The sequence below is a fragment of the Dermacentor andersoni genome, chromosome 7, assembly GCF_023375885.2.
Source record: "Dermacentor andersoni chromosome 7, qqDerAnde1_hic_scaffold, whole genome shotgun sequence".
NCBI classification, from domain to species: Eukaryota; Metazoa; Arthropoda; class Arachnida; order Ixodida; family Ixodidae; genus Dermacentor; species Dermacentor andersoni.
Window position 1 is genome coordinate 20,983,119 of NC_092820.1, and position 24,137 is coordinate 21,007,255.

The 24,137-nt window shown below is 48.9% G+C and overlaps 1 protein-coding gene and 1 non-coding gene across 4 annotated transcripts in view; one reads left to right on the top strand and one right to left on the bottom strand.

Moving 5' to 3' along the window:
• LOC126535662 (uncharacterized) overlaps positions 1 to 24,137 on the bottom strand; it is a 131,170-nt gene that overhangs the window by 41,785 nt on the left and 65,248 nt on the right. For all 3 annotated transcript variants that reach the window (XM_055073171.2, XM_050182467.3, XM_055073172.2), the window contains 2 exons: positions 14,875 to 15,060; positions 9,225 to 9,397 (listed from right to left, as the gene is read on the bottom strand). In XM_055073171.2, coding sequence (XP_054929146.2) covers positions 9,225 to 9,397; positions 14,875 to 15,060 — 359 coding nt within the window. The remainder of the gene's footprint in view (positions 1 to 9,224; positions 9,398 to 14,874; positions 15,061 to 24,137) is intronic.
• Positions 15,615 to 15,687, top strand: TRNAS-UGA (transfer RNA serine (anticodon UGA)). The gene has a single exon. It is a non-coding gene; the product is annotated as a tRNA-Ser (tRNA).

Below are 24,137 nucleotides of genomic sequence, written 5' to 3' on the forward strand. Positions count from 1 at the left end.
GTCGAGTCCCTCCTACAGAAGCTGAAAACTAGCGCTGCGAGTGGGAAAACGCACCCGAAGGAAAGAAAGTGAGTAAAACCAGAAGTAGTGCCGTATGTGCACCGTGTGAGCCATAACCTCAAGAAGGTAGTACCAGATATGGCATTCCGGTAGTCTTTTCGGCTCCCAAGAAGTTAGCTCAATTGTGCCCCCAGATCACACACGAGGGGCCGCAGGGCTGCCAGAAGCAGCACGCCAAATATTTCAGGGACTGTGTTGAAGGGGTGGTCTACGAGATACCCCTAGATTGCGGCAAGTCATACGTCGGACAAACGGGACGTTGTATTAATGACAGACTGAGGGAGCACGCTAATAGTATCGGCAAGTGTGACAAGGCGCATCTTCCTGCGCACTGTAAAGCCTGTCGTTGTACGCCATGCTTTGAACAAGCATTGATTCTTGGCAAAAGTAGGAACCAAACTGCAAGGGAGTTGTTGGAAGCATTTTACATTAAAAAGAAAGGGTCTGATTGTGTCAGCGATACATTCATCGTATTATATACCGCAGAAATGTGCTTTATCCAAAGTATGTTATCATGACCACGTTGTTCTGTCACACCTTGGCTCCCTGCGCATGAGCAGAAGTTGTCTTTTCTTCTATACGTTTGTTCAGGCTGTCATTAAACAGTTGGTAGTTTGGTGCTTCACTGTTTTCATTTCTTCTGTCCCTTTTCAAGAAATGTATTTTGCGCCACAAAGTATACCTAGGAAATCTAAGCACCAACTTGCCCAAGAAGTCCTTTTGGAAATCCACGTGTTCTTCCAGGCAAACAACACACCCGAAGTCAAACAGCGGGGACATTTTCCTGGCCAGCTGCAGGACCCGCGTCTTCAGCCTCTTGCTCGACCTTCTCAAGCCAGCCACGCCACACGTTAAGACGCTGGGTGAACTGCTTGCCATACTGTGTTCGCATTTCAACCCAGCACCGTCCACACTAATGGAGTGTTTCCTGTTCAACATCTGGAGCCGCCGGGAAGGAGAGACCCTTGGTCAATTCGTTGCTGCGCTACAAGGGTTAGCGAGTGCCTGCGCCTTCGGGGACCAACTGGACTCGCTGCTCCGGGACCGTTTCGTCCGCGGCATCAACAACACCACCATGCAGACGCGACTCCTGGAGCTTCCCGACCCCTCGCTGGACGACGCAGTGAAGGCAGTGCTGGCAATGGAAGCTGCCACCAAGGACGCCAGCGAGATTTCTCGTGTGACTGGCTCAACGTCGCCTGAAGCGGCAGTCAACAAGTTGGTGACAAAGGGCAGTACCTGCAGTCACTGTGGTGGCACTCACTCCCCCTCAGAGTGCCAGTTCTCTCAAGCACAATGCTTCACGTGCAAGACAACTGGGCACCTGGCACGTGTATGCCGAAGGGGGAGGACGAGCAGCAAACAGCAGCAGCAGCCTGGTTCAAGCCCAGGTACCACACAAGCCCGCGGCCAGGGTAACCGTTGCAAGGGTACGCGGCGGGAGCGTGCGGCAGCAGGCTCAAGTTCTTCCGCGGCCAGGCTCTACGTCGTGGCCAAGGACATGCCTATTTTCGACATGTGGCACACAGGCCTTGTACTGTCATCTGTGCCGCCATGAATGCTGACCGTCAAAATCTGCGGGCACCCCATTTCCATGGAGCTGGATACAGGGGCCAGCTCATGTCATGTCATGGCCAGCTCATGTCAAGGCCGGGAAACGGTTCAAGCATACCTTCCCTGGCGTGTCCGTTGAGGCTTCGGGCGTGATGCTGCGCAGCTACTACGGGCAGCTCTCCTAGATCCAGGGTCAGGCACACGTCAGCATTCGCTTTGGCGAAAGGGAGGCAACCCTTCCCCTTTACTTAACCAAGGGGCCGTCGCCGACGTTGCTGGGCGGAAACTGGATTCATGCACTGGCCGTTCGTCTGCCAGAGTACCAGGTTGCCAGCCTGCGTGTTGTGAAAGACGTCCCCAACCTCCTGACCGAGTTCAAGTCCCTGTTCCAGCCAGGGGTGGGCACATTCGCAGGCACAATGGCTGGCACCTATGTACCTGAGGGAGCTCGGCCACATTTTTTCAAGTCTCGCCTACTGCCGTTCGTCCTGAAGGATAGGGTCATCCAGGAGCTGCAACAGTTGCAGCGAGAGGGCATCCTGGTGCCCGTCAAGACATCTGAGTGGGTCGCTCCCATCGTACTAGTCCTCAAGCGAGATGGCAGTGTTAGGATCTGCGGGGATTTCGTTACCATCAACCCCGTCGCTACCATCGAGAAATACCCGCTGCCCGGATTGCAGATCTCTGGTCAGCGTTGTCCGGTGGACAGAAGCTTACCAAGCTTGATCTCAGAGATGCTTACCAGCAGCTGGTGCTTCAGGATGCCTCCCAGAAGTATGTCACAATATCAACAACTTTGGGGCTCTTCCACTAAACGTGCTTACCATTTAATGTGGCCCAGCCCCGGCCATATTTCAGAGGGAGATGGACAACCTCTTCAGGGGCATGAGGCACATGGCGGTGTACTTGGATGACATCCTGGTGACGGGGGCCACTTGCAGAACCTGCACACTGTCCTGGCACGACTGCAGGACGCTGGTCTCAAGCTCAAGCTGGAAAAGTGCATTTTACTGGCCCCCAGTGTTGAGCACCTGGGACATGTCATTTCTCAGGCAGGCCTAGCCCTGGCTCCCCGCAAGGTTGATGCTGTGCTCAAGGTGCCTAAGCCCTAGAACAAGAAGGAGCTTCAGAGCTACCTCGGCCTCATCAACTTCTACAGGAGTTTCCTGCCGAACCTGTCAGAGCATCTACAGCCACTCCATCTTCTGCTTCGAGATGGTCAGCAATGGGTCTGGATGGAGCAGGACCGGGCCTTCCAGCGCAGCAAGGAGCTAATCATCAAGGCTCCAGTGCTAGTACACTTCAATCCTGCCAAGCCTGTCATCATGACTGTAGATGCGTCGCCATACGGCGTGGGAGCTGTCCTGGCGCACAGGGACAAGGATGGCCAGGAACGCCCTGTGTCGTTTGATTCTTGTCGGCTTCATGCTGCAGAGCAACGCTACAGCCAGCTCGACAAGGAAGGCTCGGCCCTCATGTTCAGTGTCGAACGCTTCCACCAGTATCTGTGGGGCCGGAAGTTCGAGGCGGTCACGCACCACAAGCCGCTGTTGGAGCATCTGGGGCCTGACAAGGCAGTTCCTGTGCAGACATCACCTCGAGTGGTATGCTGGGCCTTGAGGTTGGCAGCTTAGTTACCAGCTGGTTTACCATCCGGGAAAGGACCTGGGACCTGCTGATGCCCTGAGCCGCCTGTCCCTGCCAGAGGTGCCTGATGCTGTTACAGAACCTGCTGAAGTGTTCATGCTGGAGTACGCGTACCCGGAGGTGCTCTTCAGATCTGTGGTATCGTAAGCGACCAACCGGGACCCAGTCCTGTCTCAGGTGGTCAAGGTGGTGTCCCGTGGGGAGGAATTGGTTTTGCAGGCCTATAGCCACAAGGCTGCTGAGCTGAGCTTGCAGCAGGGCTGCCTACTGTGGGGGTACAGGGTGATGATCCCACAAAATCTCCGGTTCAGGGTACTGCAGTTGCTGCATGCCAGTCATCCTGGCATGGAAAAGACCAAGATGGTAGCCCGGTACCATGTTTGGTGGCCTGGCCTGGACCAGGACATCGCTCACATGGTGCAGAGCTGTGAAATCTGCCAGGAGCATCAGTGGGCCTCATGTCATGTGGAAATCACCCCGTGGCTGTTCCCACAGAAACCCAGGTCCCGTCTGCATGAACATTTTGGCGGACCCTTCAAGGGCCATTACTTCCTGGTAGTGGTGGACGCCTTTTCGAAGTGGGTGGAGGTTCTACTTGTCACCACTCCATCAGCAGGCGCGATCATTGCAGCGCTACAACGGGTCTTCGCCGCCCAGGGGTTGCCGGACGTCATTGTGTCCGACAATGTTCCAGCTTTCGCCAGCACAGAGTACCTGGTCTGGCTGACGAAGAATGGAATCCGCCGGATGATGGTTCTGCCGTACCACCCTGCTTCAAATGGTGCAGCCGAGTGGGTGGTGCAAACCATCAAGGACAAGCTCAAGAAGAGCCAGACTTGGGATTTCCGGATGCAGATTGCCCGGATACTGTTTCAGTTCCGGACCACGCCCCACAATGTCACAAGTCGTGCTCCCTGTGAGCTCCTGCGGGGTTGGATGGTCAAGACACCCTTGGACGTCTTGCATCTGGACCTCCGATCCACACTGCTCCTGAAGCAGCTAAAGCAGAAGCTGGCTGCTGACCAAGGGTGCCGTTCTGGGCCTTTGCCGGAGTCGGGAGCTCCAGTTTTCACCAGGAACTTCCGTCCTGGCCCACCCTGGTTCACCGGAGAGGTGGTGGCCCCTGCCAGCGCCTCATTGCTGCTTGTCCGCATGCCAGACGGGGCCACGTGGCACAGACACGCTGACCATGTCAGGCCTCGCCTCGGGACCTGGCCAGCACCCTTGAATGCCACATCAGAGTTCCAGCTCGCAGGAGGACTAGCGGCAACACCAGTCGCTTCGAGCGAAGCACCACACACCTCGGAGGCGGCGCCCGTTCGGCCGGTGTCAAGTCTGGCACCACTCACAAGGCTGACCAGTGCGGGCCCTCCGGATGGAGTGAGGCTGTCTCAGGCAGCACCCGGTGTTGCCACACCCGGCCCGTCAACACCGGTGCCCAGGTGGAGTACTCGACGGCGGAGGCCGCCGGACTGTTACTGACCTGGATAGGAGGCACCGTAGACTCAACTAGGATGGAGGCAGAGCCTCATACTTTGAACTTGGATGTTTGTTTTTTAATTAAAAAACAAACTGGGGGTAAGGGGGTGTAACAAGCATGTGACGCCCCCTCGGACATAATCTTCGTTGGCCCGCCAGGCTCGTTGGTCTGCCATCTCGGTAGGCAACATTGGGCACTGCACCCAATAAACACCTACGAGCACAGCTGCTCGGCGGTCAGTCATCGTTTGTCACCACCACGCAGTGGAGCGTCTGTCTATCCGAGGGTGCCTCAAGCCCTCCCTTGTTCATGAACCCGGGCGGATCGTGACACTCGTTGGCATAGACGATGAAGTTCGGAAACAGGATCACTGAAGAAAGCTGGTGACAGGTGACCCACATGTAAGGGTGTGTTCTCAGTCGCCGTCTGTGTGGGAGATCAGACGGTGCAACTCCCGTAGTGGCATGTGGCGTGCAGCGATATATGCCCAAACACTTGGTTACTGCTTGGCGAATCAGATGCTGTTCCAACATGGAAACCTGCAAAAAATTCTTGGAGGCCTGGTTAAACCGCTCGACAAGTCTGCTCCCTTGGGGGCGGTAAACTGAAGAATGCACAAGGCAGATGTCGCAATCTTTGAGGAACTCAATGAACTCCACAAATGAGAACTGGGGCCTATTGTCGCAGACCACCACATCCGGATGGCCTTCACGGGAGAACACAGAAAGCAAAGTTTATGACGGTGCTGGATGATACTTCACTGCAGAATTGAACATCTGGCCATTTGGAAAAATAGTCGATAATCATAATGGCGTATCTGCAGTTATGTGGTGCTCTCTCCATAGGGCCGATGATGTCAACAGCAAGTTTCTGCCATGGACGCTCTGGCAAGGGTACTGGCTGCAAGGGAGTAGCAGCAGTCTTGGTACTTTCGTGAGCCATCTGACATATGCTGCAGTTCTGGATAGAAAGCTCCACTTGCCTGTCTATGCCTGGCCACCAGAACCATTCTCATAGCAGAGTTTTTGTTTTAACTATACCAAAGTGAGCTTCATGGGCAGCAGCAATTACATGCGGTGTGAGAGACAAGGGAACGACGATTCGTTCGCCAAGCAGGAGCAGGTTGTCAACGACGGACAATTTTTCACGTAGCAAAAAGAAAGGCTGAAGTTCGCCTGAAAGCGTCTTAGGTGCAGGCCAAGATGTGGTATCATAGGTCTTTACTTGTTCTAACATGCAGTCTTCAGGAAAGGCCTGTTGAAACTGCTCTTTGGTGAGGCATGGTAGCTCAACAAAGGACACAACCTCATAAAATGAGACATTTTCCTGTGGAGACAGAACTCGAAGGCAGGAAGGGGCATCCGCCACCTGGTTTTCAGACCCCTTCCGACACTCTACTGTATAAGTGTAGTGAAGCAGCCATTCTGACCAGCGTGCAATGCGAAGGGGGCGGCACCTAGTGCCTTCACAAGAGAGTAGCGAGACCAAAGCTTGGTGGTCCGTGTGCAACGTGAAATGCCGTCCCCAGAAGTATGTATGCCAATGCTCACATCCCAAACACCCACCAGTGCTTCACGCTCTCCCACTCCATATTTCTTCTCTGCAGGTGAAAGTGTGCGTGAAGCAAAGGCAACAGTTCGCAGCCTGTGGCCATCCACTTGCTGAAGAACAGCACCTGGTCCGTAGTGGGACGTGTCAGTAGACACTACAACCGGAAGGGACGCATCAAACATGTGCACAACTTTGCTGGAAGAGAGCAGAAACTTCACCTGGGCAAAACTGGCGTCTATGCCATCATTCCAAATGAATGGCTGGTTCTTCCGGAGATGAGCTCGCATTGGTTCCACCACTTCAGCAAGCCTGGGAACGAACTTTGCAATAATGCTTTATCAGTCCGAGGAAAAAGCGCAGCCAAGTACGATCAGTGGGTGCTGGAGTATTCGTAATGGAATCAATTTTCTCTGGCAAAGGAGGGATGCCTTGCGGTGTGATCCTCTGTCCCAAGAAGGAAAGTTCCTGTACGCCAAATACGCCCTTGTTATTCAACTTGAGCCCTGCTTCCTTAACGCTCCGCAGTACAGCAGTCAGGTTGGCCAAGTGTTCCTGCTCACTCTTCCCAAAAACAATGATGTCGTCAATATAGAACAAAACACCAGAGCATCCTTGAAGGATATTCGACATCATTTGTTCGACTGCAGCGGGGGTGGATGCCAACACAAAGCACACGCGTTTGAAGCGGAAGAGGCCATTGTGAGTTATGAAAGTGATCAAGTTACAACTTTCAGGATTGAGCAAAACCTGGTAGTTGGACGATGTGAGATCTAGGTTCGAAAAATATGTTGCCCCAACGAGACTGAGGAGGAGTTCTTCGGTGTGTGGAAGAGGGAAGCTATCCGTCACAACAGCTTTGTTGGGCTCTAAAACGTCGACACAAACACGAAGGCCTCCATCCTTCTTTTGAACAACAATCGGAGACACCCATTCTGAAGCTTTAATGCGCTCTATCACACCCAACTGCTCTAGTCGATGAAGTTCCTCAGATACCCGAGCTGAGAGTGAAAGAGGAAGGCGGCGAAGTTTTGCTACAACGGGCGGAATCGAGAGCCGTACTTTGACACGATGCACGAACCCATTGGCTAGGCCGAGGGTGGAGTCGAAAAGACGTGCAGATGAAACTGGTTCCCGAACTGAAACTTCTACGTCGGTAGCACTGTTATAGTCTCAAGGCAACGGAGGGACGAGCCATCAATCTGGAAGTCAAGAACCGTAATAGCGGTGACACCCAGAAGCAATGTGCCTTGCGAGACAGCATAGAACAGAATGGACTCTTCGCTTTCCTTGTATGCAACTTTCGAAAAAAGCATCCTCGCACGAGATAGGCTTTTTTTAATAATCGAACAGCTTCACACGGGGCACGGACAGCAGCACCTGTCCGGCAAAATGTTTATCAAAAAGATCACCTGCTAGGATGGAGACTGAAAATCCTGAGTCGATAAGGAATAATGAAGTCGCGTGAACAACTGATACCTTGACTAGAATTCCAGCGCGGCTGGACGCGGTCACACATAGACTGCTCACAGCTTTGGGCTTGAAGTCTGATGCTTGTGATGCCAGCAGGAAGTTCTCGAACATGCGGTGCCGTTGAGGCCAGGGAACAGGAGGACGGCTGGGTACAGGCAGAAATGGGGGCGGCGGAGTGAGCCCAATACAGCTCACGGCACAGAAAAGTTGCAGGCACGGCCACGCCCCTCGAAAAGATGCCATCCTCGCCGCCATTGTGGTATTTTGGCAGAAGCCGCAGAAGAACCGCGAAGACAGTCACAGCCGCAACGGAACAAGACTTGTTTCTGTTTCTGTAAATTTCTGTTCTTACACACCGCCAGTGTCGCCAGTGTTGTCACCTGTATATATACATGCCTCTGAATATTTGTTTTTTAAGCTCAGCAACGTGTTTTTATAGAGTTCCCAATTAGCATTCACAGAACGGGTTGCGTAGGACTTTTCAAAGTGTTCATAAACGCGAGTGAGTTCATGATTGATTAGCTGAAAGTTTCCTCTATTATAGTCGGTGATTAATTTCTTCGTAGGTGATCTTCTTTTTAGTGGTATAGAAATGGATACATGAAGAAGGTTGTGGTCGCAAATTCCGGGCAGTATTGTCACACTTGATATGTCATCAGGGCAGCTGGTGAGTAAAAGATCAATTGTGTTATCGCCTCTAGTGGGGTTGGTTATTGTTTGATGGAGGTTGAAGTCTAGTGCCAAGTCTAGGAATTGTTTGGATTCATTCAATGGCGACTGATTAGTTACTGAAAGGAGGGCCCAATTGATGTGAGGGTAGTTAAAATCACCGAAAAGAAAAATCCGATATGCGGTGAAGTAGTTAAAATCACCGAAAAGAAATATCCGATATGCGGTGAATAACCTATCGTTATAAATGTTTTTTTCCCCATAGACCTAATGCATGAAATGACACTCTCATGTCAACCCATCGTTATAACCGATATATCGTTATATGTGGTATCGTTATAAGTGGACTGCACTGTATATCCGGGTTCGATATATCCGATGGCAGCACAGTTGAATGCCTTTATAATGAAGTGCTTGCGGCCTGCGAAATTTTTCAGTCCACAGGTCACTTCATTGCAAAAGTTGTGCAACGCACCACTCACAATAGAACCGGGACAGAATTATTCCTTCATCACACAGGCCATTTCGTTGTAAAGGCGTTCGACTGTACTGCTTCACGAAAATGGTCTACGTTAGTAACATTAACCAATTTGACGGGCAAGTGATTTCAGCAGCAATTTGTTTTTGGCATAAATAAGTGACAGTAAGTGACTGTGTCGTGATGTGGTTGTCAAAGTTGTGGCAATGATCTACACAATGCGAGTAGACTGCACTCCACCTGATCCTCACTGCAGAGCGGGTGAAACTATTTAACAATGGCACGGCGGTCTAACATGCAGCATCACCAGCTCACCCCAACTGCTCGTCCTTGTGGAGGTCCCACTCGCGTGTGAAGTTGCCCTCGGAATCCATGTGGCGCTGCATTCGCGCCTGGTCAATGGCAGCACGGTCACTTTTCCACTGCTCGTACTCTCGCCGCTGTCGTCCCGTCATGGCCAGCTTTGGAGGCAGGGCGTGGCCAGCTTCCTGGTCGTGGCAGAGACAGCTCATTTGCAACAGTTGTATGTGGCCTTCTGTCGCGTGTCACTGATCTCGGGGGTGTGCAGATGCTAGGAGAGATGGAGTTGGGAGGCGCAGGGGAGCACAGCAAACAGATTTTAATTACACTCAAAACTCAATTGACTCAAAACAAAACTCAATGAAGGAATGGTAACGCTTGCATAGCCGAAATATGTCCTTATCCTCATCTCCATTTGTCCTTAGCGATTCCTAAGCGAAAGTCGGGCAACCCTAGCCTATGGTTGCGACGCCGTCAGAAAGGAGTGTCCTTACAAACTTCTGTCATCTCACGTATCTCCGAGTCCGATGCCTGTTGGATCTTCCTCATCGCTGATGCCGCAGACATCGCTGCCTTGGTGTCGGCCAGTCAACCCGTCCGTCTTTGATGCCTTTGATGCCGGTGTACCAAACTCCGTCGATGACGTTGCACTCCGGCCTCACTGGCTAGGCCTAACATCGGGTTTCGCCGCTGCTTCGAGTGCCGACGAGACACACCGGGGACTATCGTACGTGCTGGTCTGCCTCTGAGCGGGGATCCCTTCTGTAATGCCCAGCACTGCCGTGAGAGGCTGCAGCAGGTCCAAGGAGCCTCGCTCGAACGTCGCCGAGGTCGACGGCCACACCCCGGATTGCCAGCGTCAGGGGCTTGACCAAACCTCCATGGCTCCCGTCACCAGTGTGATGCTGACACTCCAACCTTCTTGGCCCAGAGGCACGTTGATAATGCCAGCTCAGCGCCGCTTCTCTCCCGATTACAGCTCGGGTCACACGCCTCGAGGGCTCGTGCCGTTCGGACCAATCCGCGCACACCGTCCTCTTCCTTTTTTTTGCGCTGCATGCCTCTTACATATGACACGGATCCCCTTTTCAGGAGCTTTTTTTCCAAGAAACTGCCTTCTGTCGCTCTTCCTGGTGGCAGATTTGACTCTCCCGCTGCGACTTGGGTGCTCTTTCTTGCGTCGTAGTGGCTGACAACACATCACCACACTGTCACACACCTTTCACCACATGCACAGTTCACAACGTTTGCAAGTTCATTGTTCCCACCACTTTACATGTGCACACTTGTTCGTCCGCATTATACTCTTGATATTTCATCACTCCAGCACCCTACTCATGAAATCCGCCCTATTACTACTGTAGTTTGCACCGCACTACTTCTGTTCGCCCGGGGAGATCTGAAAACACTTCCTCGAGCTTGTGAAGTCTCTACCCCCATGGTCTTCTTATCGATATAAGTGTGCACTTCCCCGTGGTCCTTCTCTTCAGCAAACACCATGCAACCTCTATAGTCCTCTCCTCGTTCTTTCCCTTTGCCATCTCCTTTCTTACACGACCCTTAGCCACCGTCTTTTGGCATACATCACATGACTTCACATACCATTTCACGTCATTCTGCAGCCCAATCCAAAAGAACTCTTCTGTGATCCTTTCTAGCGTGTTCTTTATTTCTTGGTGACCTGCCATTACACTATCATGCCCTATATTCAGTAATGCATCCCCGAGTTCCTTCAGGACCATCCCAACTGCAGTGCTTCCTACTTGAGCTAAACACACACTTCCGGTACAATAGGTTATTCTTCTTTATAAACTCCACCCCTGTCCTACTCCTTTTCTTTCGCACCAGTTCCCCTATCTTTAGTTCACACTTTAGTATTGACTCCTCCTTGTTCTGTTATTCTTTAAATTCTGCTGCGGTTATATTTAATCCATCAATAGCTGTAACCTGCAATGCTGTGAGAGGTTTGGTGCAACTAGTGCTTGCTTGTGTCTGTACTGCAGCCACTACGTCTGTCTCTTCCATCCTCTTTTTTTGCGCTTCTGAGTGTTCTTTCTCTTCCATGTCCTTCCCTATTCTCTTCCATCTTGGGTCTGGGTCGTCTGCCCTCCTCACCCCAGGTACATTTCCCACAATGAAATCATAAAGGGGATTCTCCACACATCCAGCTGTGACCTGTCCTGTATAAAAGGTTGCCAATATTTGAATCCGTGCCTCTGGCATATATTTAACGGACTTATCTACCAAGATTACTGGTTTAAAGTACCCGGTCATGCTTTCTGGTGGTACTAGACTCCTTACTATAAAGGTATTGGCTCCCATGCCTCTCAAGACTAGCTTTGCGTCCTTGTACCTCGCCTTCCACTACAGCCATGTCCTGCTCTCTCAGTTCGTGCTCTCTTGGCCTCATGATACATGTAGTCTTATCCACAGATCCAGTCCTGCATTAATCTGCCTTGTGACGTTTCTTTTGGCACAACTGGCAAACCACCAGTGTTTCGTGACGATTACCTCTCACTCGGCAGGTCACCACTAAATGACCTAACCGGTTACAGAGAAAAGGTCTCTGGAGTCCTGTTTGTCTACTGATTTGCCCCTGGTTCATCTCTCCTACTGCTGTCATGTGTGCATCTTTGTTACCCTTTCCCAAATTTCTCAATCCTTGTGCCTCTACGAACTGGTCTGCTCCACAGTTTGTAGTTTTCTTTCTTTAAGGAATATTGCCAAACTGCTGCTACACCTGGCAAGAAATTGTTCACCCACGACTTTGTCGCAAACCCCTTCATACGTTTTGTCCGTCTCGGACAGCTCCATCCAACTCTCAAAATAATTTGTAAGATGACACGGGAACTGCTTGCCTGTTTCTGAATCTTCAGGCTTACACGACCTAAACTACTCCCAGAACCCTTCTGCTGTCAACCTGAATCTTTGCAATAAGGTTTTTTTCATCTTGTGATAATCTAATGACTCCTCTGCTGGCATACGCCCAAAGACACTCAGAGCTTGCCCACTAAGCACAGGCTTTTTGCGTTAGCCCACTCGCTCCTCTCCCAGCCTTGCCCGACTGCTATCCTTTCAAACCGATGCAAACAAGCATCCAGGTCATCCCTCCAATCATCAATTTCCTAGGGCAAATCTGTCTTGGCCTGGAAGAAGGTGAGTCGGATTATGCGATACGGGTGTACTCGTGCCATCACGAGAGCCTGCACTCATCTTTGCTAGCCTTTATCTTCAGCTCCAAAATTTCTTTTTCTCTTTTGTGCTCTTCACACGTTCGTTCGTGTTGCTTTTCTTTTTCTTGTTCAACACACTTCATAGTCTCATCCTTCATTTGTCAGACAGGTTTAAATCTTCAGCTATCACCACCAAACGTTCCCACTCCATCTCTAAACCACCAAGATCAGTGACAGGGCCGGAATAGAATCCTGGAATGAATCATGGAACGTATCCTGGAATATCCTGGCAGGCTCGCCAATTTGTTGCTCTAATTGTCAGATGTCACTGATCTTTGGGGGCGTGCGAATGTTAGGAGAGATGGAGTCACAGGAGTTACAGTCACGGGAGGCACAGGGCAGCACAGCAAACATATTTTAATTAACCCAAACACAAAATGAAATACTCGAAATTCAATTGACTAAAAATAAGACTCCACTAAGGAATAGTAACACTTGCATAGCCTAAATATGTCCTTATCCCCGTCTCTGTTCCTCCTTAGCGATTCCTAAGCGAAAGTCAGGCAACCCTAGCCTATGCATGATAGAGCGTACAAGCACCACTGAACAAGGATGTATAAAGAAACAGATACACAGAGACAGCGCAACTAGCCCGCCAACGTGTTTTAGCCTAGCCAATGGTTGCGACACCGTCAGAAAGGAGTGTTCTTACAAGCTTCTGTTGTCTCACGTATCTCCAAATCCGATGCCTGTCAGATCTTCCTCATCGCCGATGTCGTAGACGTTGCTGCCTTGGTGTTGGCCAGTCAACTTGTCTGTCTTTGCTGCCAGTGTACCGAACTCTGTCGGTGACATGGCACTCCGGCCTCACTGGCTAGGCCTACCTTCGGGTTCCGTCGCTACTTCTTCGAGTGCCGACAAGACGCCCCGGGGACTATCGTACGTGCTGGTCTGCCTCTGAAGGGGGAACCCTCCTGGAGTGCCTAGCACTGCCACGAGAGGCTGCAGCAGGTCCAAGGAGCTCAAACGTCATCGAGGTCGACGGCCACACCCTGGATCGTCAGCGTCACGGGCTTGACCGAACCTCCATGGCTCCCGTCGCCAGTGCGATGCTGACGCTCCAACCTTCTTTGCCCAGAGCGACGTAGATAATGCCAGCTCAGCACTGCTTCTCTCGCAATCACAGCTCATGTCATGCGCCTCAAGGGCTCGTACCGTTCGAACCAATCCACACACATCGTCCTCTTCCTTTCTTTTTGAGCCGCATGCCTCTTACATGTGACACCTTCTCCTTCCAACAGTGGGCGTGTTTCAGCTCATTCCAAGAAGTAAAGCCGTCTAAGTTTACATGTATGAAGACAGCTTTCATGGTGCCTACTGGAACATGAACACAATTAGTTTGCCCGACCCCCCCCCCCCTTCGATTGGCACACAACTTATTAACACCAATGTAAACTGAAAAGCTGTGGTACTTTTATATTCAGAACGAGAATGAAAGAGTGAATTATTTGTCAAACATATTATTTTGGACTGTGGTGCTGCTAAATCAGTGTTGTAGCAGACAACTGCTGCAGAATACCAGTTTGATGACTCCCATCAGTGATTTCTGAAACCTGCATTTCCTCCAAAACTGGTGCCTCTGTGTAAACGTTGCTCACACTAAACATCAGACCTGTCAGCCAGGCCGGCCTTAATGATAATGTTGGTAAGTCCGCTTAACAGTGCTTGTTTGATTTCACTCCACCCTGCAGCTCCTCATTCTATTGCTTATCTGCATCATGCGCTCGCTAGCTAGCAATGTCACCTGCACTGTTTCAGACTTTGATGTCGTCACCTCGAAGCCATCTTCTTGTTCATCATTAAATGTTGCTGCACTGATAAGACGTACACCAACAAATGCACACAGATAGGAATGACACATACAAACGCAATTAAGGCACAGGCACAAGTGCACTATATGTGTAGTTCATATCTGTATGTGTAAGGTTACAGAGCAACACTCATTAATGATCCTTTGTCAACCAGCCCAATGTGAAAACTATACTACTTTCCTTGCCACCTACAGCAGGACTGGAACACAACTTACAATGGCAACTGTCTGGCAAAGATGGTAAAGTAGCTCTTTGATTGATTGATTATTTGATTAAGTAATTAATTAATTAATTATTGAATTATGTCATTTAACATCCTAAAGCAGCAGCTGGGGCTATAAGAGACAGCATAATGGAGGGAATCAAATTCATTGTCATCACCCGGGGGTTCTTTAACGTACACCTAAGTAACGAGTGTTTATGCATTTATACCCCATTGGAATAGCACCGGTGTGGCTTGGAAATGAACCCTCAAGCTTGTGCAGAGAATGACAGAGCCTGTGAGCCACCACAGCCACACCTCCGCGTCATAATTTGTAACATCGAAGCTTCCACAATGAGACGTGGTCGCCACGTGTGCATCTGGCACTCTAAGATCAGTAAAGCAAACAGGATGCCCACCCTTTGCAGCGCTTTATCTTGGCGCATGGCATGCCGTACGTTCTCAAAGTCCTGGCCTCCGTAATTGTCCCGGTGGCGACGGCTGCTGCCACGGTCTCTACTGGCATCCCCATCGCCATCTGCATCACCCTCACGCATTCGGTCAGCCAGGAAGCGGTAGTTTGGATCAGGTGGAGGACCATCCTCCTGCAGGTCAGGGTATATGCTGTGATGACACACATTCACTACACTGAGTATGATCTTCACACTAGACAGGAAGCACAGAAGGACAGGTACTACAACAGAAGTCCAAATATTGATGTGAATAGAATGCTTGGCACTGTCAGACCAGTTTTCTTTCCGGCTATCTATCTAACCGATAACTGTGGGCAGATCCCAGAGATAGTGCAGTCTAAAAATGTGGGCCTAACCTCATCTCCAGTGCTCCTCAATCAAAGAAATATGCTTGAAATTTTTTCAAATTCATTTCCACCTCAAAAGAATGCTATTCGTACACTTGAACAGTCATCTTAGATGAGTTCTGCCAGAATCTTCTACATTAGAAAACAAGCAATAAATATTGCGCACCAAAAAGGCATACAGATCTCCAAACGTGTAGTTAACCAGCTGATTCACCTCGTACAACTGCTCACAAAGTCTACCTTAAAATGGCACTATACTAAAGAGACCAAAGCTGAGTCCACTATAGCAAAGCATGACCAGGAAACATAAATACCCGAAAAAGTAGATGGGGAAACGGCGCCGCGGTAGCTCAATTGGTAGAACATCGCACTTGAAATGCGAAGGTTGTGGGATCGTTCCCCACCTGCGGCAAGTTGTTTTTTGATCCACTTTCCTTTCCATGAATTTATAATTTGTTTATTTTATTTATTAGGCACAGGTAATTTTCCCTATGTTGTCCTTGGTGTCAGTGTTTGTTGGCTTCTTATGACATGACTAATAAAATTGGGTCCCTCAGTTAACCTCCCTTTCTTCTCGTTTAGGCCACAACAAGAATTACTGGAGTCCTACAGAAGTAGTGATTGTTTACAGTGGAATGCTTTAGACGGTAATTGCTTCAGTTTTGGTGCTGCACTCCGGAAAGATGTCCTAGAGCTGATCAATGAAGGTTATTAAAGAATGAGCTGCTGCTCCCAAAGGATGCAAGAATTCATTTGGTGGTATAGCCTAGCACTAAAAGCCGAGGAACACGGTCACATCTCTAACAATGCGCACTGGAATTTGCGCAGAGGAACGCCTATAATAATAACAAGGAGCTCACTCGAACTCTAAGCCAAAGAAGAATAAATTTGTTCAACGTTCAGGGACCTACCAACTAGTAGTCTCAAATCATCCACACAGAGAACCAGAGTTTGTACAGAACATTTGACTCATAATTCAAGGTCAATTCAACGAATGGAAGGATGCCAAAAGTCAAAATTCTAGGACATGGAAACAAACCTTATTCATACACATACACTAAAAAGTAGCAAAATTTCCTTTTTAGTTGCAGAGTTAGACACACTCTTCAAGCTCTTCATATTGCTTTCCTAAGTTAACTGTGCCATTTTAGTGAATATCAATAGTACTACCAATAGCGCCATAGATAGCGCACTATTTATATTGATAGTACAGTTAAACCTCGATATAACAAAGTAGGTGGAATCAGCAATTTGCTTTGTGATATCACAATGTTATTGTATTGAAATTTGACCTTTTATGCAAATAAGCACAGTCACCAATCGATTTTTCTTACAGGGAAAGGGGCTGCAGAATTTTCCGAATTACTGGGCAATCGAAAAAGGCAAATTTTAATGCGAAAACAATTCATTGTGATGCATTTGGGGTTCGGCAACGAATGATACGGTTTCATGCCAAGTTGACCATATCTTCACATCGACGGTACGAATTAAGCCACGCTTTCACGTGCACTCCAGCCCCGTGGTTGATAGCATCACCCGCACTGGGATGATGCTATCATGAAATGCGCCGGCAGCAGGGAGCAAATGCTTCGTCGGCCTCTCGCTCCAATGGATCCCCGAAACTCGAGACTACATATGCGCTTGTCCTTGTCTGTCTTCCTTGTGTCTGTGGTTTTTTTGCGCTAAGCTACTACTTCAAATACATATGCAACCTTCAATGCTAACGGCACAGGAAGACAGCTTACATGATACTATGTTGTCTCTGCTCACCCACTCTTTGCACATGCGGCAGATTACCTTTAAAGCAGGGTGCGCTGCTGCGTGTGCGCTCAGCCGCACTTACAGCCATGCACAGACAGGGCTGAGATGCATGCCATAAATTGTGATGCGTGCCTACTTAAATGCCCCCTCCCTGCCCCTCGCGCACACTTGATTGCGTTACCATGAGCTCGCTCCCCTCCCCCCTCTTTCTCTTTATTTGCGTGGGAAGGTGGCACTCGTGAAGCCACCATCTTTATTTCTCACCCTCCCACACTTTCAATCGCACCTCAACCGCAAAGTGCGCAGGGGGCGATAGGATCTTAGACTTTACATGGAACATGATGCAGCTTCACTGCGGCGGTCGCTCTTGTCGCGCAGCGCACACTATTTGAAAGGTGCGTTTGCAAACAGCTGCTTGTAATTAAATCATTTGAGCATCTGCATCCGCGAGAGTTTCTATTTATTGTCTTGGCATCCCTTTGCTGTGGAAGCGAAATTTCGTCATATTGAAATTGTATACAAACACATGTGATTATACTGAGGTTCTAAATACATGGTGTTCTATAAACAAGCGGTTATGAAAAGTTAAACACTTCGTTACATTTAGAATTTTGTCATACTGAAGTTCATTATATCGAGGTTTAACTGGACTATCAAGCACTCTATCAATAATGTAAAACAATGTGATATTATCACATGATAATATTGTTACGGAGGGATGAATGAATAGAGGAAGAAGAACATCGAGAGACACTGGCTGCTGCGGGTTGTTCGTGGTCAGACATCTTGTCTATGCTGACTCATCCTGTATATATATTGTAAATAGCCTTTATATACTCGTAACATCCCCGTAACATATTGGTGGAGGTGCGGGGTACCACGGCTGGAAAGAGCTCCGCAGTGGACGTCGCATCACCGTCCGCACCATGAATGATGATGAGAATGGGGGATCAACATTGTTGCCGCCTCCAACATCACTGTCGCCACTAACGTTGCTGTCGCCTTCGGTTGTGGTTGTGGAACCCAAGGATCCTGGTACATTCTGTGGGACCGATGGCGCCGATGTTGATGAGTGGGTGGCTATGTACGAATGCGTGAGTGGAATCAACAGATGGGACCCTATGCTTATGCTAGCAAACCTGTTGTTCTACCTACGAGGCACGGCAAAGGTGTGGTACGAAAACCACGAAGAGGAGCTCACCAGCTGGGACCAATTCAAAGAGAAGTTGACAGAGTTGTTTGGCAAACCAGCCGGCCGTAAGATTGCTGCAAAGCAGGAACTGGCCTCCCGTGCCCAATCCCCCACGGAGTCCTACATCTCGTACGTCCAGTACGTGCTGGCACTTTGTCGTAAAGCCGATCGTGGCATGACAGAAGCTGAAAAGGTCAGGCATTCCCACAGAATGCTTAAGGGCATTCTTGACGACGCCTTAAATCTGCTCATGTGCAAAAGCTGTTCTACAGTTGATGCCATCATTAAAGAGTGCCGGCAATTCGAGCAGGCAAAAAGCCAACGCATCGTGCAACCATTCACTAGACTTCCCCATACTGGCGCAACGTCGATGTGTGAAGATCAACCCGCACAGCAGCATGCGTCGCCATCAGAGGACGTGGTGCGAACCGTTCGACGTGAACTGAATGCGATGACACCCGCAGCTTTTTGTTTGCATAGCCCTGATGCTACCACTTTTTCGTTTCCCCTCGTACAGGCCATCGTTTGCCAGGAACTTGAAAACATTGGTTTACATTCTGTGTGTGCTGTCGCCCATCCCAGAGCTAACGAAGGCCCTTCTACTATTTTCACTCTCCCCCGACGCTTCTCCCTGCGTTATCGCGACCAGACTGAGTGGAGAATTGCAGATGACCAGCCGATATGTTTCACCTGTCGCCGCAATGGTCATGTCGCCCGATATTGTCGCAACTCGTGGCCCTCAACACCTTGCACGCCGACCAACCTGAGCCATTTTGATTGAAGTGCCCGCAATGTTTTGCCCACCGCCAAGTCTAACAGTGCCAACAACTCTGCTAGGAACATGTGGTACAGCCGCTCACCATCGCCGTGCGGACACCAGTCTCGTTCACCGCAAACACGTCGCCCATATTCCCATTCGCCGCAGCCACGTCGCCTTTCATCCCCTGTGGCGTTCGGAAACTAAGAAACGTAGCCCTCGGAGGTGGTGCTGCATTGCCCACTACTGCAGCAAATCCTCTGCCTGTGCCCACAAGGAGAAATGTAATAGACGTTAAAATAGACAGCGCACCTGTCCAAGCACTCGTCGACACTAGAGCCCCCGTATCTGTGATGAGTGCTAACTTACGTAGACGCTTAAAGAAAGTCCTCACCCCAGCAGCTGCCCGAGTGCTTCGTGTGGCCGACAGCGGTGTGCTGGTTGCTGTTGGAATGTGTACTGCCCGTTTAATTATAGCCGGCCGCCCTAGCTCTGTTCTCTCTCCTGTGATCGACAACTTCCCTCACGACGTTATCCTTGGATTGAACTTTTTATCCACTCATTCTGCTCTCATCGACTGCGCGATCAGCGTTCTTCAGTTGAAACTGCCTCAAATCGCCGATGCTCCGAGCACCGCCTCACCGCACATGTGCTCGCTTCACGATGTGCGTCTGTCAGCTGAGGCAGTTACTTACGTCACTTTGACCACCCAGCCACAGGTTCTTGATGGTGAATATGTGCTTGAGCCCATCATCGATGTGCTTTTGAACCGGAACGTTGCTGTTCCGCATACGTTGGTCACGGTTACTAATGACGTCATTCTACCAGTTCTGAATTTCAGCCTGTGCCCTCAAGTGATTCCGGCCAGAATGTTCTTGGCCAGCGTTAGTAGTGGTTCCGAATTCAGGCATTCAGACATTGAGAGTCTGAATGCCAAGAGTGGCTTATTAGTGCCAATTGCAGCTCACAGCTGTGGTTCCTAAACGGATGACTTTGCGAAAATGATTGCACCTGACCTCACCTCTGCACAGGCCCCACACATATGTCACCTGCTTGAATTGTACAGTGACATCTTTGATTTCAGTGACAGGCCTTTAGGCCAAACATCTGTCGTTCACCACTGTATAAACACTGGAGACATGAATCCTATTCGTCGGCGTCTCTATCGGGTATCGCATGCTGAACGGCGAGCCATCCAATCAGAAGTGGACAAAACGCTCCGCAAAGGGGTCATCGAGCCATCAGTCAGCCCTTGGGCTTTGCCTGTCATCCTTGTGAAAAAGAAAGATGGTACCTGGCGTTCTTGGGTCTATTATCGCCACACAAACAAGATCACGTGCAAAGACGTCTACCCACTACCACGCATTGATGACGCTTTGGACTCCTTGCATGGAGCTAAATACTTCTCGTCCATTGATCTTCGATCCGGCTGCTGGTAGATTTCAGTTGATGAAATGGACTACGGGAAGACGGCCTTCATCATGCTGGATGGCTTATATCACTTCAAAGTCATGCCCTTTGGCCTATGCAATGCTCCTGCAACATTTGAACGTATGATGGACTCTCTTCTGTGAGGCTACAAATGGACCACCTGATCTTGTTACCTTGACCACGTTACTGCTTTTTCTCCCATGTTCAGCAGCCACCTTACTCGACTCGCTGCAATCCTTGCGGTCTTCCGAAAAGCTGGCCTTCAACTGAACTCCACGAAGTGTCAATTCGGGCGCCATCAGATTACAGTGTTGGGACACCTCGTTGACGCATCCGGTGTCCAACCAGATCCGGAAAAAGTTTGCGCCGTACGCAGTTTCCCTGTGCCACGTTCTGCTTCTGATGTGCGCTGCTTCGTCGGCCTGTGTTCTTACTTTCGCCGTTTCTTCAAAAACTTTGCCGACGTTGCTCTGCCTTTGACAGAGCTTCTAAAGAAGAACACGCCATTCTCATGGGGCCCAGAGCAGGGTCACGCGTTCGCCGCTCTCATTGGGTTTATGACCACCCCTCCCATACTTGCCCACTTTGATCCATCTGCACCGACCGAAGTCCACACTGACATAAGCGGCCACGGCATCGGCACTGTTCTCGCCCAACAGCAGGATGGTACCGAGTGCATGATAGCTTATGCTAGCCGCCTGCTGTCACCTGCCGAGAGAAATTACTCCATCACCGAGCGGAGTGCTTGGCTTTAGTTTCGGCTGTCACCAAGTTCCGGCCATATTTGTACGTCCGCATGTTTTTGGTCGTTACAGATCACCATGTCCCCTGCTGGCTCTGCGTCCCACAGGACAGCTCGGTCACTAGGCTTTGCGGCTCCAGGAATTTTCATTTGTTGTCAACTACAAGTCTGGAGGTCTGCACAAGGACGCTGACTGCCTCTCGCGTCACCCTGTGGATCCCCCTGATCCAATACAATACCAAAGTACTAATAGTGCAATCAATATAATGGCAGCACTATCTATACACTATTTAGCACTTTACTGGGCAGTGATGAAGAACTGAGAGGAATAAGGTTAACAAAACATGGCAAACTCAACCACTCGCAAATTTTCTTTATCTGCACAGCAGGCACACTTGTAAGGTTATGTGTTGGTTCTCTTTGATGCTTTTGTGTTCTGAGCCCGTCTTTATGTCTTTCTTTTTGACAAGGAATAGGAATGTAACAGCATCAACACCATTTTGTCACTACTGTTCATTGCATGTGTACTCAGCACTGGTTACTTAGTTAAATGCACACTTCTTTGTCACCATGACTAGATGCCCTGCCCGTCACAGCCTTCCTCTGCAGTCCCTTGAAATAAAAATATGCGTTCTCGACATCGCACTCAATTTATTGCTTTTGGAGGGCAGGCCTTAGTCAGGTGTGAAAAACACCTTCAGACTGCTCTCCATGGTTTGCTTCCTTTGTAAATGAACCATAATAAGGATCAAGTTTGAGACACATTTTTATGTCCGTTTCACAGGTACCGTGCTTACCAGATTCTAACACAGCACCGAAATTTATGCGCATCGAACTTCTGCAGGCTTAAATTAAGAAAATAAGAGTGCACCTGAATGTAACATGCCGCCGATCCATGAACGAAAAATATACTGTGCCCCTCACATTCACGATCAGAAAAGACGAGAGAGGAAGAATTTACCTGCATAGACGGGAATTTTCTTCACAAGCTTTCATAATGAAAGCAACACACCATTGTCGCCATCTGTACTTCGCTAGCCATGGATACCAAGTAACCAGGTTATTTTTAGAGCGATCACTTATAGAGATAGTACTACTATCACTTTTACGAGACTCTGCATAAGACATGTCAAAGTATGTGTTCAACAGCATTCCCAGCAGTATGCATGGATAGAAAGCTTGACACAGTGGCAGAAACAGTGGTGGCCAATTGCACCAACGCATCTGGTGTCGAGTCGCGCAAAATCTTGTGAAACTGATAGTACATCCAAGAGTTATTGGCTGAGCATACTATAGATTATTGTTGAGAATAAAATGAACCAACATCAACATTCACAAAAATGAGCCCTGTCGCCATTTTATAATGGTGACGACAGGCAAGAGTCAGAAGATGTCAGAGTCATCAACCATTTGATGACTCCAACAGTAGGCTGCCAACGCCGCGAATGAGGTTTTGGTTTCACATTCACTTATAACGCACAGGAAACTTCTGGCTCATTTCTTGGAGAAAAAAGATGCGGCTGAAGCCGCATCACGATGCGAGAGTGAGATTGTCCGACTGTGCATGAGCAGTCAAACACAAGGATTTAACTCATCTGTGTTCCCTTATGCTATTGCATATTGGAACGACCTTCCAGACCACACAGCATCCATATCAAACCATGAAAGGTTTCGCAATAACCTGAATACACTGCACTCCTAATGCTGTATAATGATGTTTCACTGTCCTTTAACTTTATTTCTAAACTCTGTATATACACCCGTGAGCAAAAGCATACAGACCAGGGATTCCACAATTAATCGTTTTCTACTCCACCTATGAATGCAACTTGAAGCAGAGGACTGCTCTTCAAGATTGGCATTGTAATCTTTGCAGTGCACTCTTCAGATTGTGCATATGAATTATGAATATATTCAGTTTTTTTGGCAAGCCTGTTGTCCTATACTTTTGCCCATGCATACACATGCTCACACATTTTGCTCCTGCGTACAAACCATACATTCATCACTATTACATTTGGTGCTAATTTGATATCTTTTTCTGCTCTGCCATCAAATGTTACCCCTCTTACTCAATGCACTTCAATCTGCCTGCACGTTATTGTAAATAAATAAATAAATATTTCAGTTCTGATGTGAAAAGAAAGAGGGAAGACAACAGAAGCATCCAGGAAATTCCACTGGTTTTCAACAAAATCACAATTGCTACAACGTGTTAGTATGCTGGCACAAACATTACCCTGGGTGTAAACAAACTGGCCATTGTGTTGTTCCCATACGAACATCAGAATGACATCTCCTAATTGATAAATACGACCGACTGACCGGTTTTCATATGGCTGGGAAACAGGGCTATGAATGACCTAGTGAAGGACACCAGATCAATTTTTACTGCCTGTACTTAAAGACGAACTTAATGCATGCCTTACCTTCCACCCCAGCAGTTGCAGCAGCAGTGGGTATTGACATCATTCTCAGCGGCTGAATGACATGGCCACTGATTCTGACACAACAGGTCTGACACATTTCACTTTGTGCAATCTTGCAAGAAAGTGCTGATCTAGAGCAGGCTTTGCTTGAACACAAACTAGATGTTCTAGATGTTCTTGTAATAGGCAAAACATTACTTCCCTCTGACATCTAGGAAAGTGAGAGTCTGCTTTCCTGAATGTGTGATATGAAATGGCTGTAGCAGCTGCAGAGAGGGCTGAGTAGCAATCCCTATTTCCAGCATTATGTATGGTGTACCTTTATGCCTGCCTGATTATTAAACCGGGGTTGCAAAGTTCACACTGAAACCTTACAGTGCTATGACTTTATCAATTAACTCAAACTTTTGCGGATTGCCATTTCACTGTAAAACTCAATGCTGGTTTACATACGAGTAAAACATTGAATACAGTTGAACCAACTTATAACAATATTCAAGTGCAAAAAATCCCATTGTTATAACTGAGTTGCATAAAAAAAAAAGCAGAG